At 37.4% G+C, this 16419-nt stretch overlaps 1 protein-coding gene across 1 annotated transcript in view; it reads left to right on the top strand.

Annotated features, from left to right (window-relative positions):
- mmut (methylmalonyl CoA mutase) overlaps positions 1–16419 on the top strand; it is a 41552-nt gene that overhangs the window by 10706 nt on the left and 14427 nt on the right. Inside the window, exons 2-8 of the mRNA XM_072557163.1 lie at positions 6800–7167; positions 8370–8527; positions 9731–9902; positions 10921–11169; positions 12868–12979; positions 14153–14268; positions 14675–14790. Coding sequence (XP_072413264.1) covers positions 6800–7167; positions 8370–8527; positions 9731–9902; positions 10921–11169; positions 12868–12979; positions 14153–14268; positions 14675–14790 — 1291 coding nt within the window. The remainder of the gene's footprint in view (positions 1–6799; positions 7168–8369; positions 8528–9730; positions 9903–10920; positions 11170–12867; positions 12980–14152; positions 14269–14674; positions 14791–16419) is intronic.

Genomic DNA, 16419 nt, shown 5'->3' with positions numbered 1-16419 from the left:
ACCTGTCTGCCGTGCATCTTCCTTCAGTGGTTACTGTGCTTTCCCATGCTATAGTTGAACAGGGCTTTAATGAGACCATGATTTGATTATTGTGTGCAGTTTTGGTATTCAGATTTAAGGAAGGATATAACATCATTGGAGGACGTGCAGGGAAGGTGCATTTGGACCTGGTATAGGTTGTCTTGTGAATAGAGTTGGAATAAATTGAGTCTCTCCTATAGAGTTCAAACGTTTGAGATGATCTCAGTAAAAGGTACAAGATTCTGAATGGATTGACAAAGGTAGGATTGATGGGGATTCCTTTTGGTCGTTGGAGCATCTAGAACATGATTTCTCAGGGTAAGGGGTTTGCAATGAGGACAAATTTCTTCACATCAAGGGTGCACATCTTTGAAGCTCTCTACCTCAGATTTGTGAATGCTCCATCATTGGATATGTTTAAAGCTGAGAGCAAAAGATTTTTGCTATCTAAATGTGGGGAACAGCCAGGACAGTAGAATTGAATCCAAGGATCAGGCATTATTGTATTTAATAGTGGAGTGTACCTGAAGGCCAAGATTGTCTATTTGTCCTTCATTCTGACTGTTCCTAACACTTTAGTTACACTCAATCTGACAAATGCTGTGTTTATTATCTTCTAAATAATATTCTCTGCTGGATTCCTTTTTTTAAGTCAACTTGGTCTTTCACTGATCTTCTGTTAGTCTTAAATCTTTCTTGTTTACCATTTCCATAGATGATTTCGAGTTGGGGATCAAGAGTTGAGTGTCAAAGTTTGCAGATGATACTAAAATGAGTAGTAGAGCAAAGTGTGCAGAGGACACAAAGTCTGCAGAGGGATATAGTTACATTAATTGAGTGGACAAGAGTCTGGCAGATGGAGTACAATGTTGGTAAATGTGAGGTCATCCATTTTGGTAAGAATAACAGTAAAATAGATTATTACTTATCTGATGACAAATTACAGCATGCTGCTGTGTAGAGGGACCTGGGCGAACCTTGTGCATGAACCACAAGAAAATTTGTTTGCAGCTATAGCAGGTAATTAAGAAGACAATTGGAATATTGTCCTTCATTACTAGAGGGATGGAGTTTAATAAACGGGAGATTATTCTATAGCTGTATAGGGTGCTGGTGAGGCTGAGCTTATGAGAAATGATGTATTGGAGTGCAAAGGAGGTTCACTAGAATTGAGAGGTTCGGTTTGAGGACAGATTGATCAGACTGGGACTTTACTCATTGGAATTTTGAAGAATGAGGGGGATGTTATAGAAACACAAAATTATGAAGGTAATAGATAAGATAGAAGCAGGGAAGTTGTTTCCACTGGCAGGTGAAATGAGAACTAGGGGGCATAACTTCAAAATAAGGGGGAAGCAGATGTAAGACTGAGTTGATTTGATTAGATTCCCTACAGTGTGGAAACAAGCCCTTCGGCCCAACCAGTCCACACCGACCCTCCGAAGAGTAACCCACCCAAACCCATTTCCCTTACACTATGGGTAATTTAGTATGGCCAGTTCACCTGACCTGTACATCTTTGGATTTTGGGAGGAAACTGGAGCACCCGGAGGAAACCCACGCAGACACTGGGAGAATGTGCAAACTCCACAGATGGTTGCCCGAGGCTGGAATTGAACCTGGGACCCTAGTCTGTGAGGCAGCAGTGCTAACCACTGTGCCACCATGCCAAAGGGTTGTGAATCTGTGGAATTCCCTGTCCAATGAAGCAGTTGATATTACCTTGTAAATGCTTTTAAAGCAAAGATAGATCTATGGATAGTAAAGAAATTAAGGACTGGTGAGCAGGCAGGTAAGGGGATTTTGAAGCTACTTGGATGCTGCCTGAACTGCTGTGCTCTTCCAGCACCACTAATCCAGAATCTGGTTTCCAGCATCTGCAGTCGTTGTTTTTACCTAGGTAGGTGGAGCTGAGTCCAAGAAAAGATCAACTGTGATCTTATTGAATGGCAGGGCCACATGGCTTACTCCTACTCCTATTTATTATGTTCTTATGTTCTCAGTAGTGCTCTGTGTCTGTGATCTGAAAAATCAAGGAGATAGAGTCATAGATCTCTACGACATGGAAGTAGACCCTTCAGTCCAACTCGTCCATGTCAACCAGATATCCTAAATTAATTTAGTCCCATTTGCCAGAATTTAGCCCATATCCCTTTAAACGTTTCCTCTTCATAAACCCATCCAGATGCTTTTTTAAATTCTACCATGCACCACCACTGGCAGCTCATTCTATGTACACACCACCCTCTGTGTGAAAAGGTTGCCCCTTAGGCCCCTTTTTAAATCTTTCCCCTCTCACCTTAAACCTATGCTAATTTGGACTCCACTAACCTTGGGAAAAGGCCTTGGCTATTCACTCTATCCAGGCCCCTCATGATTTTATAAACTTTTATAAGGTCACCCCTCAGTCTTTGACGCTCCAGGCAAAATAACCCCAGCCGACTCAGCCTCTCCCTATCGCTCAAATTCTCCAACTTGGCAACATCCTTATAAATGTTTTTTCTGAACCTTTTCAAGTTTCACAACATCCTTCCTATGGTGTGGGGACCAGAACTAAACGCAGTATACCAGAAATGGCTTAACCAATGTCATGTTTTGTTAGGCAAACTCCTTAGTGGATGCTGGTTAAATAACCTCAATAAAATGTAAGTTTTTCTACTTGTTATTTTCTTAATGGATCTTCAGTTGATTAATCACCCTGTTTAGTTACATATTTTGTACTGTTAGTTTCTAGTTGTATTAGTACAATATCAGTATTTAGTGATTTGCTTTCACGTGATTGCCAGTGCCCAGAAACAGTCAAAATTCAAATAGCAATAAAACAGCTTATATCATTCAGGAAACAATAGTTGAAGTTTGTGTATTATAGGTGAACAAATAATAATACATAATTAAAATTTCAGTTTCATATTTTAAGCACTTTGTGAAAGTGCCATTTATTTTCTGAACATAGGTTTTAGCGAGGCTCTTCGTATTCCTTATGATAGAAGCCTCTGGGAAGCACCCCTTATTCCCCTCACATATTGTAATTAACCACAAATGATCCTCTTGTCAACACCCTCTTTTCCTAAACTCCTCTTCTATACTCACTCACTCACTGTCCCTATCTCTCTGCCTGGTCCCCTTTCCTCTTTTTGGTATTTTTGTAAACTTGAGATCAGTGGCACATTAAAGTTCGAAGCTATCATTAACTTTCTGGCTCAGATTCAAAATATCCTGATTTATCCTGCAATCGGGAGTGACAAAGTCACAGTATGGACCTCTAACTGTGTGAAATCAGTCGGTAAACAACCCAGGCTCACTCAAACTCAATGCTGGAAGTGTTTTCAAAAGTTTAAGAACAATTTGGGCCATTGAGAATTATTCTGGTGGGTCTAGACCTACTCGATTGGATTTGAGCAGTCTCCTCACTAATAGCACCATTGCAGCTCAGTGCAGAGACAGGTCATGACCATATTAATGTTTCTGTGACCCAATCAGAAGATTTAGGAACTCCTGTTTTCACTACTTTCACCTGTCCAGAGCATGGGCCAGATCTTGCTGGAAACAATTAATGTTGACAACATAAACTGTTAGTAATAAACAAATCAACTAGCAATTTAGATATCATAGTTATCATAAAACTCAACAAATTGTTGAGAGGAGTTGTGAAGTAGGACTGCATTTGTTAATTTTCATGCATACGTGAGCTGACTTAGTTTTATTATAGTGAAGAGTATAACCAACTTGTCTTGGTTATTGACCGTTCCAAGCTTTACGTAAAACATTACAACATTCATCCTACAGTTCCCACACTTGCTTGTCCAGGTGTTTTCGCACAGTTTTAACAGCATTGTATTCCACCCAAGGCTGAAAGTGTGACTCTTGCACTTCTGGCCTATCTTCATACATTCGCTTTTACAAAATGGTTGAAAATTTAACCCTTTAATTAATTGAAACTGATTCAAACTCTTCACCATAAATAATGGAACATAAGTCAATCCGTCTTATCACATAGCCCCATTTTTCCATCCATAAAAAGGATGTATATACTTAATGTAAAAGTTGAATCCCTTTTCAGTCATGGCAAGCAAATTCTCACTAATAGCCTCAATTTCCTTCCTCACAAAAGCCTGTCTTACTTGCTGGTACTTTATACCTTGTGAAGGGAATGAAATTGGTCATTGAGACTGTGTTGGGAAGATGTACAGAAATTTAGAAGATGTCTATCCTTTGTATTAAATACCGATGACATCCCAATAAGGTGACCAACCACACCCAGGCAAGCAGTTCATTTTATTGGCATCTCAGTTGACAGAACATAGAACAGTACAGCACAGTACAGGCCCTTCAGTCTTCAATGTTGTGCTGACCTTTTATCTTACTCAAAGATCAAACAAAGCTACATACCCTTCATTTTGCTACCAACCATGTGCCTATCCAAGTGTCGCTTAAATGTCCCTAATGTATCTGACTCTACTCCCACTGCCGGGAATGCATTCCACACACCCACCATTCTGTGTAAAGAACCTACCTCTGACATCTCCCCAAAACCTTCCTCTAATCACCTTAAAATTATGCCCCCTCATGAAAGCCATTTCCGCCATGGGATAATGTCTCTGGTTACCCACTCTATCTGTGCCTCTCATCATCTTGTACACGTCTATCGTTACTTCTCATCCCTCTTCATTCCAATGAGAAAAGCCCTAGCTCCATCAACCATTTTTCATAAGACATGCCTTCTAGTCCAGACAGGATCCTCTGCACACTCTCTCTGAAGCTTCCACATCCTTTCTATAATGAGATGGCCAGAACTGAACACGGTATTCCAAGTGTGGTATAACCAAGGCTATATAGACCTGCAGCTTAACCTCGTGGCTCTTAAACTCAATCCCCTGTTAATGAAAACCACCAGACCATTCACATTCTTAACAAGCCTATCAATTTGGGTGGCAGCTTTGAGAGATGCATAGACATGGATCACAAGATGCCTCTGTTCTCCACAGTGCCAAGAATCCTGCCTGTAACCTGTAATCTGCATTCAAATATGACCTTCCAAAATGAATGACTTCACATTTTTCCAGATTGAACTCCATTTGCCACTTCTCAGCCCAGCTCTAGATCCTGCCATTGCAACCTACAACAGCCCTACACACTATCCCCAACTCCATTAGTCTTTGTGTCATCAGCAAACTTACCAACCCACCCTTCCATTTCCTCATCCAAGTCATTTATAACAATCACAAAAAGCAGAGGTCCCAGAACAGATCTCTGCAGAACACCAGTAGTCGCTGAGCTCCAGGCTGAATATTTTCCATCTGCTACCACCCTCTGTGTTTTGTGGGCCAAGCCAATTATGTATCTGGATAGCCAAATTTCCCTGTATCCCATGTCTCCTTACTTTCTGAATGAGCCTACCATGGAGAATAAATGCGCTCCCCCCATACTTCACTTCACCTCTGAAGAGTCATCTGGACTCGCAACTTTAGCTTTACCTCTCTTCATGGATGCTGTTTGATCCGCTGTAAACTCTAGCATTTGTTGTTTTCAGAACCAGTAGATATGATTTTGCAATTGAGCAACATTTACTGGATAATCCTGAATTCCTGCTAGGAATTACACTGACAACCAATTTCTCAGTGTGGCATATTTGCATGTACTGTAAGCTACTATTAATTCACAGAGCCCTGTTCTTTTGAATATGTGCACACACTGCACCTGTTTTGACCTAACAAAATAGGTAATAGTCATTCATCAATTTTATTTTTGCAGGACAATGCCCTGACTAATCAGAGTTAACCAGCTTGATTTAAAACATAAACTCTGGCTGGCTGTCAGCATTGGGCATTGATCATAAATCATAGAATCCCCGCAGTGTGAAAACAAGCTATTTGGCCCAGCAGGTCCACACCGACCCTCTGAAGAGTAATCCTCCCACACCCATTTCCCTACATTTAACTCGTGACTAATGTACGTTAGTTGCAACTCTGAACACTATGGGCAATTTAGCATGGCCAGGTCACACAATCTGCACATCTTTGGATTGTGGGAGGAAACCAGAGCACCAGGAAGAAACCCATGCAGGTGCTGGGAGAATGTGTAAACTACACACAGACAGTCCCCTGTGTCTGTAAACAAACCTCAATCCCTGGCACTGTGAAGCAGTAGTGCTAACCACTGAGACACCGTGCCACCTGTTAATGGGTGCATTCTCCATGATAACACTTGAGCTAGTTAGATTTCACTTGTCAACCAAACAGATATTTCTCTTAAAATTGTATTCTTGCAAAATGTTCTTGATGAATGCAGGATGAAAAACTTCACATTGTGCCCATTTTTAGTAATATTGTGTTATCTGTATTATGCATGTGTCTGTTTTCTTAATTAAATTCTTCCCTATATCATGGGGTCTGCAATCTCTTTTGTCATTTGGAGTTTCTTAACTCCATCCAAACGGATTCTACTTCATTTTCTAAATTATTTTTCTTTCTTTCTACTGTCTTTGTGCATCTTTCTTTCTAACATATTCCTTTTTCCATTTCCATTTTCCTAACCATTCTAAAAGTTAATTATCCTGGAATATTTAGCTCCTAACTTGAGTCATTCTGTACACACAAGATGCTCTGCTGCAGTAAAACATAATTCATGTTATCAGTTTAATTGTTATAAATTTCCTTTTTTAAAATTGCTTTCATTAAGTCTTAATACTGTGATACTTTTTGATGTTAAACAGAGTAATGTGTGTTTTAACATGTAAATTCTAGCTGACAATGATCCTAATTCACTTATTCTTCTAAAGCTGGTCAACAGGGACTTTCTGTGGCTTTTGATCTTGCCACTCACAGGGGATATGATTCAGACAACCCTCGTGTTCATGGAGACGTTGGAATGGCAGGCGTTGCAATAGACAGTGTGGAAGATATGAAGTTGTTGTTTGACTCAATTCCTTTGGAAAAGATGTCTGTTTCCATGACTATGAATGGTGCGGTGCTGCCAATCCTGGCTATGTTCATTGTGACGGGGCAAGAGCAAGGAGTTTCTGAAGAGAAGCTAACAGGCACCATTCAGAATGACATATTGAAAGAATTCATGGTCAGGAACACTTTTATTTTCCCACCTGAACCCTCCATGAAGATTATAGCTGATATATTCCAGTATACGGCTAAAGTTAGTATATTTTTGTTTAGTTTATCAAAAATGTTTTGTTCACTTGCTGTTCCATAGCAATGTGATATTATTTTCTAAAACCACTTTTACTCATATATGAAAAACTTTGAGGCACACTAACCTCAGGGCTGTCTTTTTGATTTGATTCACCAATCCCGCCGATCATAACTTAATTTGTATCACCTCCATTTTATCTGTCATAGTCTACAACCCTTAATTAATTCTCTTACCTGACAAAAAATAATATTGCTTTGTGTTTTGAAATTTACAATTGACATGGCCTCAATATAATATCTAGGAAGAGTTTCTCACATTTTGTAGTGAGGAACTGGTTCCTGACATTACCATTGAACAGCATGGCTTTAATTTAAATATTACGCTCCCTTGTTAAGGTCTCCCACACAAGGGGAAATAGTTTATCTCTATCTACTTTAATAGTGTATCCTTCCTGAGATGTTATGGTTTGAACTGAGGTAAACGAGATCCCACCTGAATTTTTGTACATCTCTTGGTTTCTGTTGCGTTTTGTGTTCTTGAATATGTTAAGGACCTTAACAGTAGTCATTAGCATGACAAATTTCGAAGTAATGGTAGAAAATACAGGTTCGCTGACAGCTGAGTTAAAAAAGGATAGTCAGGGCATGCTTCAATAAAGAGAGAGAGAATCTCTGGAAGGTTATGGCAGTGCTGAACTGATTGAAATAAATGGACATGCTGAGGAACGTCCTAAATAGCAAATAAAGGGATTTGCCATAAACCTTGTAACTGCTATTGAAGTTAATTGTAAATACATTAATTATTCAAAGCAAAAAAATCTTAAGTCCTAATAGTGTAAAATATTAGCATGATGATATTCCTTAAGCATTTTAATGAATAATTTCCATTGAGAAGCAACACTTCTCAGTAAGGAATAGAAATAAAAATAAATCATGTAAGTCAAAAATGCCTTGCTTTCTGCTTGATCATGAAAGGTACAGAAAGCAAATGTGCAGAAGCAAAGGAGGAAGCTATATCACACATAATTAAGATAGATTTAATTATAATTCACAAAGTGGAATAAAGCAAGAGTTGGATTTTAGTTTTCTATTAGGTTTCCTATTAGTCAGTAAGATTTTTCTTTTCCTCATTATGATTTAATATATCTTTTTATAGAAGCAACAGTGATGATTTTTATTTTAAAAGTTTGTTTTCTCCATCCACAGCATATGCCTCGATTTAATTCCATTTCTATCAGTGGATACCATCTCCAAGAAGCCGGTGCTGATGCTGTTTTGGAATTGGCTTATACCATAGCAAATGGTTTAGAGTACTGCAGGACTGGTATTCAAGTTGGACTTAACATTGATGAATTTGCACCACGGTAATGTTCAGTAACTCACTTTTACACTTGCAGTTATACAAAACCAACTTGCTTATTTAAAACAAATTTATTAACCTGACCTGGATGAACCTTTTGTAAAGTATATAACCATATAAAGTCTGAAAATTTTGCCAATCGTTGATAAATGCATTGAACGCTGACATAAATTATTTTTAAAAGCGAAGATTTGCGAGCACACCTTTTATCCCAGAATACTGAATATTTATATTTAATATTACATTGCTGTAATGAAATACAACAGTTGACATTTTAATGTTAGTGAATGATAGACTGCCTTCTTGATTCTGTACTAGTTGAGCAAATTATTCATGTTGTTTCTAACCTTTTTTACTTAAAAATTTCTTATGATTTGAATGGCCCGTAGGGCAAGAAATATGATATGCTTCAAATGATTTTGAGTTTCCTAGAGAAATATTCTAAACAAATGCTAGTTTGGCAGCATTTATACTGAACGTTTTATTTCATTGTGAAGCAGTGTTAATATTGCAATGATACAATTGGCATTCTGATCATAAGATGCCAATCCATGTCACTGAAACAAATAACAGAGATGAAAACTGTTCCACAGTTTATATTTGTATGGATCTAGTGCACAGAATTGAATTTTCAAGGAGTTTCAATTAAAAGCATTAGTGAATCAAAATGTATGTCTGGGGAAATTGGCAAGTCTGGATCTAATTGAATCTTTATTATAAAAATACATGCTGCAATGAGTGAATTGCATTTCTAAAGTTGTATAAAATATAAGCTTTAATGAATGTAAAGTCAATCATTAATGTTTCTTCTCAACCTAGAATACCATGATGTTAACTAAACCAAATTTTGACAATTAAGTACACTATTCAATTTGCTAGAATGCCCAATGATGGGGGAGCAAAGCTGGTACAGGTTCTGATATAACACGATAGTTCCTTCCTTGTGCGATCTTGCGTTATGGGACATTTGTGCAATAGCTGTGCCATTTAAACTAATGGGGACCAGATCGTGTTATAGCCAATACAGTTAATGAAAGTTCGCATTCTACGAATAATAGTCTAAATTCTTCAAATATGTTAAAGCCAATTCACATTGAAGAAACACAGGTTATAGCAGAACCAACTGAATTGGAAGGAATTGTAATATTAGTGAGTTTTAAGAAGTAGGATTATTTCAGAGATTGAACTTGTCATTTTTTTGTTATAGACTTTCTTTCTTTTGGGGAATCGGTATGAATTTTTACATGGAAATAGCAAAGATGAGAGCAGCTAGACGACTGTGGGCTCATTTAATGACAGAAAAATTTAATGCTAAAAATTCAAAATCTCTGCTGTTGCGAGCTCATTGCCAAACCTCTGGTTGGTCCCTCACTGAGCAGGTTAGTGTACCTAATAGAAGTTTAAAATTCTGAATACCAAACAGTGGCCCAGATTTTATAGTTGTAATGACAATTGTAAATGTAAGTAGTTTGCAACAGAACTGTGAAACTGAAAGCAACTTGTTGGCCATTACGCATGTTGAACAAGAAATCTCAGGAGTTGGAGTCAGTGGTTTCCCCGCTTCTCCCTACAAGTGCACTGTTGAAAGTTCTGCAGATGAATATCTTCAAAATCACTTGAATTGGTTTCAATTTCTACCTCCAGTCTTGCTGTAAAAAATCCTGTGAAAGCTCTGTCTGGTTAAATGAAACATAATGAGTTTTTAATTGTATACTGAGTTAATAATTAGTGAACAACCTTTTTAGTCCTAAAAATTACTTTTAATTTTATGAAATGTCATATGTCTCCAATAACAGAAAATTTCATTGATATTGTCTTTTAAATCTTATGATATTTCGCCTTCTATCTTAGTTCCACATGGATACTCCAGTCTTTATCATACTGACTATAACTATTTAAATTGAAGTTTATAGTAAATTCATTTTTTAATATCCTGGTTTTCTATTCTGAAGTATGGAGTCTTCCACATGGCGTTTTATTTACTTCCTTCTAACCAGAGAGTGCAAAGGTTGACGTCGCAACTTCATCTGAGTTGGCAGTGGAAGTGATTATTCTCAGTCAGGCACATTCCTCAGTATTGGGATATATCTTCTACGGTCATTGTGATTGAGTCATTGTTCAAATGGAATTTGTAATTAAGTGTATAATATTCTACTTCATTAGCCATAAGGAACTATAAGGAATTTTAAGTTTGGAAAATCCCTATGCATAGGTGAAGCACAAATACGTATATTCTCAAGCTAGAAGGCTGTATCCCCTAAGCTAGAAGCCAATATCTCTGAGGAGTTATTTTCTTCACTGTATCTAAAATAGTTTGCAATTTTTTAAACTTTGAAGATAGTAAATAATTCACCATATTTACTTTGTGCAACTGTTAATAAAATATTTCAATTTCAGGATCCACATAACAATATTGTTCGCACAGTGATTGAGGCAATGGCAGCTGTGTTTGGAGGAACTCAGTCATTACATACTAATTCCTTTGATGAGGCATTAAGTCTACCTACAGTACAAAGTGCCCGGATTGCCAGGAACACTCAGATCATCATACAGGAGGAGTCTGGCATCCCAAAAGTGGCAGATCCTTGGGCTGGTTCATTTATGATGGAATCACTAACTAATAACGTGTATAGTGCTGCCTTAGAGGTTAGTACATCTAAGCATCTAAATCAACAAATTGTATTAGTAATGGTAAATGACTTGGTGCATATCTGTGATACTTACTGCAGTCTCTTGTTAAAATAAGTAGCTTATAGGATAATAACAATTGGAGTTGCAGGCTGCTGAAAGAATGTGTTTTAAATAGAACATTCATGTCATAGTCATTTTAAAGTTTGAAATCTTAGTTAACATGTATATAAACCACTTTTTAGATTTTATTATTTTTGGGATGGTTAAGCTTTTCTAAAACTCTGGTTTTAACAGATGAGAAGTTGCTCATATGATTTAGATTTGGAACCATATCGCCTTTAGTTCACTGTTGCTACGTCAAGCTCTGGACCCCCCCCAACTGTTTAGGTGTCTGCACACTCCAAACTACAGTTCAAAATGGCAGCTCACCATCACATTTTCAGGGCAATTGCACATGGACAAGAGATGCTGACATAGCCAGTGTTCCCCTTATCCCATGAACAAATTAAGAAAAACATAATTGCTTGATTGGTTTTGTTCCACTAGTTAACGTTTGTTATGTAATGAAGCTGGGACCTTTCAGAGACAGGATTGCTGTGATTGAGCACAGCTGGAATCAAATACTGCTCTAAAGAACATATAATGAGCCTATGAATTCCTCAAATCTGCTTCTTATATCAGTTGCAGATGTGCTTAATCACTTAGATTCTGATTTTCTCTCACATAGCTTAGTTGCCCATGTTTATATGTTCCTTTCCAGTATAGTACTCTGAAAAATGGTATCTAACCCTATTGTTACTGCCCCCTCATATAAATCATAGCACATTTTCATCAGTAATATTTCAATGGCTCATTCCAAATTGAAACCCTGCCAACATTCTATTGATTAAAGACTCATTGCACCTCTTTTAATAGAATTTTCATTTGCTGGAGTTACCCAGATATTCACTATTCGGTAATTATTAAAAGTCTCCATCATATTGACTGCTTGAGTATTTGTGGTTACTGTCAACTTCATCTGTTGTTACACAAGATTGAAAATAATTTGTCCACTTGGGTTGAATGTTCCTGATTAACCTTTTCACTAAAATTCATCTAAAACGATCGAAATTTACTGGTGACAAGACGAGATTTGTCAGCCAATAGTTTACAGACTTGCTGCTTTCTTGAATAAAAGTCGTAGTATTTGTCACCTGCCATTCATTTAGCACAATTCCCATTTTCAAAGAGATTTTGAAGATTTATTGTGACAGATTCTGCTATCTTTTTCTGTATTATGACCTTGGCCAACCTTTTTTAAATAAATGGTTCCTTTAATGAAACATTGGTTTTCTTGTTGGAATATATTTAATAATTACTTATCTATGACCTTAAATATCATCTTCCTGGTCTAATGTTTGATCGACCTTTTTGTTTTCCGTCCAGTTAGTCTGAGCTGGGTGTGCTTGCATTCTATCAAAGTTGGCTAATTTGCAATCTATCGTCTTTCTTCTATCATCTTTATTTTCTTAATCTGTTCTCAAATTGAACTCTAAATAACATTACCATTTTCTACTTGTTCCCTTCTCTTCTGATTGCTTACTTATCCTTCTTTCTATCCACAATTAAATCGAGTGCAATATTGCCATCAAATGAAAATATTGCCATCAAATGAAAATATTGCCATCAAATTAAAATATTATTTTATACTAATCTAATTATGTTTAATTTTAGTTTATTAATGAGATTGAAGAAATGGGTGGTATGGCTAAAGCAGTAGTAGATGGTATTCCAAAACTTCGTATTGAAGAGTGTGCGGCCAGAAACCAAGCCATGATTGACTCTGGTAAATATTTATTCTGAAAGAACAGGTCGATCAGAGGTAGGCCTGTTGCCATAGGCCAGATTTGTTTCTGTTCTAGAATTGATTGAGTTTTATTGGCAGTAGAAATAATTTGATATTAAAAATTGGAAATTACTGGTACCTGCAACTATAAATTCATTTTAATGCTATTTTTAAATGGCTTCTATTCAGGGTAAATGTATTGCTGAAAAGAGAGACATATTGCCAAAACTTTTCAACTCACACTTATCAGCAAAAATGCAGGAAATTTGAATTCCAAACAATCACCGTTTTTTAAAAAAAAGGTGCTGTCTGTTATTCAGTTCAGCAGTGGCTGAGGGTCCTTTATCTACTTGCTTCTTCCTTCAAGTGTTACTTAAAATGTACTTTGTTGACTACATTTTTGTCTACCATCATAACAGCCCTGCTGTACAGAAACAGGGCATACACACTGAAATGAGCACTGGGGCCTCGCAGAAGTCCCCATGTCCTGAGCTGTGGGAAATTGTCTGCCAAGTTTGAATGTCCAACTGTTAAGAGATTCTGAAATCATTTCCTAGTTTGAGTTGAATTAGAGTTGACAACTTCAGAAAATTCTGATTTACTAAACTAGATAGTGAAAAGGAAATCTTAAGTTAGTCTTAATTCCTGAGTAAGTATACAACGTATGCACACGCATTCTCTGTCTGTCTTTGTCTCAGGCATGCTCCCCTCCTCTTGCATGCTTTCCCGATCTCCACCTCCCCACCCCGGTCACCCACTCACACGCTTCTCCCATGCTGTCATGCACTACTCCCTGTGCGCTCACTCTCAATTGCTTCCCCCCCCATCACGCATGCACTCTGTCACACACATTTGACCTCTCGCATGTTCGTGTATGCGTGCGCACAAGCACACAAATGTGAAATTTTTGAATTTAAACGACTCTATTAGTATATGATTTTGGGGTGGTTGAAGAGCCAAAATGATGGCCTTTGAGAGTAAATTTGCTTGTCGTATATTTTTCAAATTCTAAATTTTAGTTTCAAATGCTGCTGTGATGGGAATAAATCTGAGCTGTTGAAATCTACAATAAGATCTGCATATGAGGGATATTATCTTCACAATCAAATACTCAGTGATTTTATTTTCAAAGCAAAAGCTGAATATGGTCTTTTTTTTTCCATAATTTATTAGGTACGAAGGTAATTGTAGGAGTAAACAAGTATCGTCTGGAGAAAGAGGAAACTGTTGATGTGTTAGTTATTGATAATACTGCTGTGCGAAATCAACAGATTGCAAAACTAAAAAAGGTGAGATGTTACCAAATTTATCACATCTAATGAAGCCACAATATATTATGTCTTGACACTGCATATATGTTCTACTTCCAGTGATTTTCTTCAGGGTTCTCAAGTCAAGATTATAGCAAACCATCAGAAGATATGTAGAAACTCCAGGATAAAACTGGTGTAAATAGCTTTTAATACCAATTTTCTGGGTTCTGTGAAACCATTGGCTTGAGTTGAAGCAGCCTTAGGAAATATTACCTTTATTTTATAACAGACTACAAAATAAAATTATAGTATAAATGCATGCTTAGACCAAAACTGGTGGGGAAAAGAATAAAGAATGCTTTTCTTTTATTCCTGTTAGCTGGATTAATGCTCTGGTTCAGTAAACATTGTGCTTGATTCAAGGATTACATTTTTCAATTAGTTAAAAGCATCCAGAAATGAAGCAACAGTAGCACAATGTCTTGATGCCATTACTGAATGTGCACGCTCAGGAGAGAAAAACTTGCTGGCTCTTGCAGTGGACGCTGCTCGTGCAAGGTAAAGCAGAGCTCCTTATTACCAAAACTGAATGATTAGATCTGATATATTGCCATATTACAGACTTGCAAGTTTGATCATTTAATTAGTTTGTGGAATTGAAGTGCATCAGTGTCTTGAAATTTTAGATATAAATTTTCAAATGTGTAAAGTAATATGCTCTTCCTTTTTTTTAAGCTAAGTGTGCTAGTGTGAATTTGTCCTTGTGATTTCAGACTTTGTTTTTTTGACTTGATGAATTTGAAGATAGAATTTACTATATGCAATAAAGGTAATCTGGCCTAAAGAAAAAAGTAACAGACTTCCATTTATTTAGCTATCTTCCAGATTTTACAGACAAAAATGACTGATCTTCAGTTTACCTCAACTTGAATATGATGTCAGTTGCTTCACCTCCCCAAAACTGGAAGGAAAGCGCAAGTGACAGGAAGGGCGTAAAACTACTTTGACATTTATGTTCTAGCCACCAGCAATCTGCAAGCACCAGACAACAAGCACTTTTGCAGCTTAATGATTGTAGAAGAATGGGAAATCTGCAAGTTAGCACACTGAGCTAGCCAGCAGCTTTGCCTGATGGGGCAGACGCCAAAGGGAGTATTCAGCATGGTGGCTTACAGCATGTCTGTAGAACTTGCAGTTGCATTTGCTCTGCAACTACATAAATTCACCAATTTTAAAATTTTGTTATTTTTAAAAGGAGCATCAATGACCCCTTTTAAGTACTGCTGGCTCAGACAATCATAAATTAAGTTCCATATCAGGCAGTAGCTCGTGACTTGCAGATGAAATCCCTGTCCTCAAACTGGATCTGCTGTTCTTCCATTTAAAAGCGCACCTTTAAAATTGTTTAAGCCTTGGGGATGAATAAAAACTCCCAACCTACATGCTTCCTGATTTCTAACTGCTAACCACCTGTGTTTTTTTTCCAGGAAGAATAAACTAGCATTGTGACACAAATTCACTTTTTCTATGCCTAGTGATTATGGTATTAATTGCTATGAAAGTTATACCAAAGATAGACAATTAGAAATTCCTGCATAAAGTCAAGGTGCAAAATTTCAGTGTATGTATAGAGTATTCCCTCGAGACCTTTCCTGTATTTCAGGATTTTGGACTGAAAGTATAATGCAGAACCATCAATTTCATCTGGTGAGCTTATCTTTATAGCTTTTGTCCAAGGAGGTTTTCTCCTGTATACTGCTTTCTGAAGAATGAGAGGTTATCTCCTTGAAACATATAAAGCCCCTTCAGAATCCAATAAGGTTAATAATGAGGGAATGTTTCCCCTCCGTGGGAAAGTGTAGGACCAGAGGACATAGTCTCAGAATAAAGGGATGCCAGTTGAAGAATGGGATGAGGATGGATTTCTTCTAACGGCTGTGAATCTTTGCCCCCACAGAGGCATGGAGTTACAGAGTCCTGGTGTACATTTAAGGCTGAGATAGATAATCCTTGATTCCTCTGCCAGTCAAGAATTTATAGGGAAAGGGAAGAAAGTGGACATGAGTGTTGGATCATGCTCTCTCTTGTTAAATGACAGAGCACGCTTAAGGGGCCAAATAACCTACTGATAATTCTATTTTTAATTGTCTTGTGATCTAAACCATATTTATAACATGGGGGTGGATG

The sequence above is a fragment of the Chiloscyllium punctatum genome, chromosome 3 (genome assembly GCF_047496795.1).
Source record: "Chiloscyllium punctatum isolate Juve2018m chromosome 3, sChiPun1.3, whole genome shotgun sequence".
In the NCBI taxonomy this organism is placed as follows: Eukaryota; Metazoa; Chordata; class Chondrichthyes; order Orectolobiformes; family Hemiscylliidae; genus Chiloscyllium; species Chiloscyllium punctatum.
Note: the sequence above shows the minus strand (reverse complement) of the source record. Positions and strands in the feature narration are given on the sequence as shown.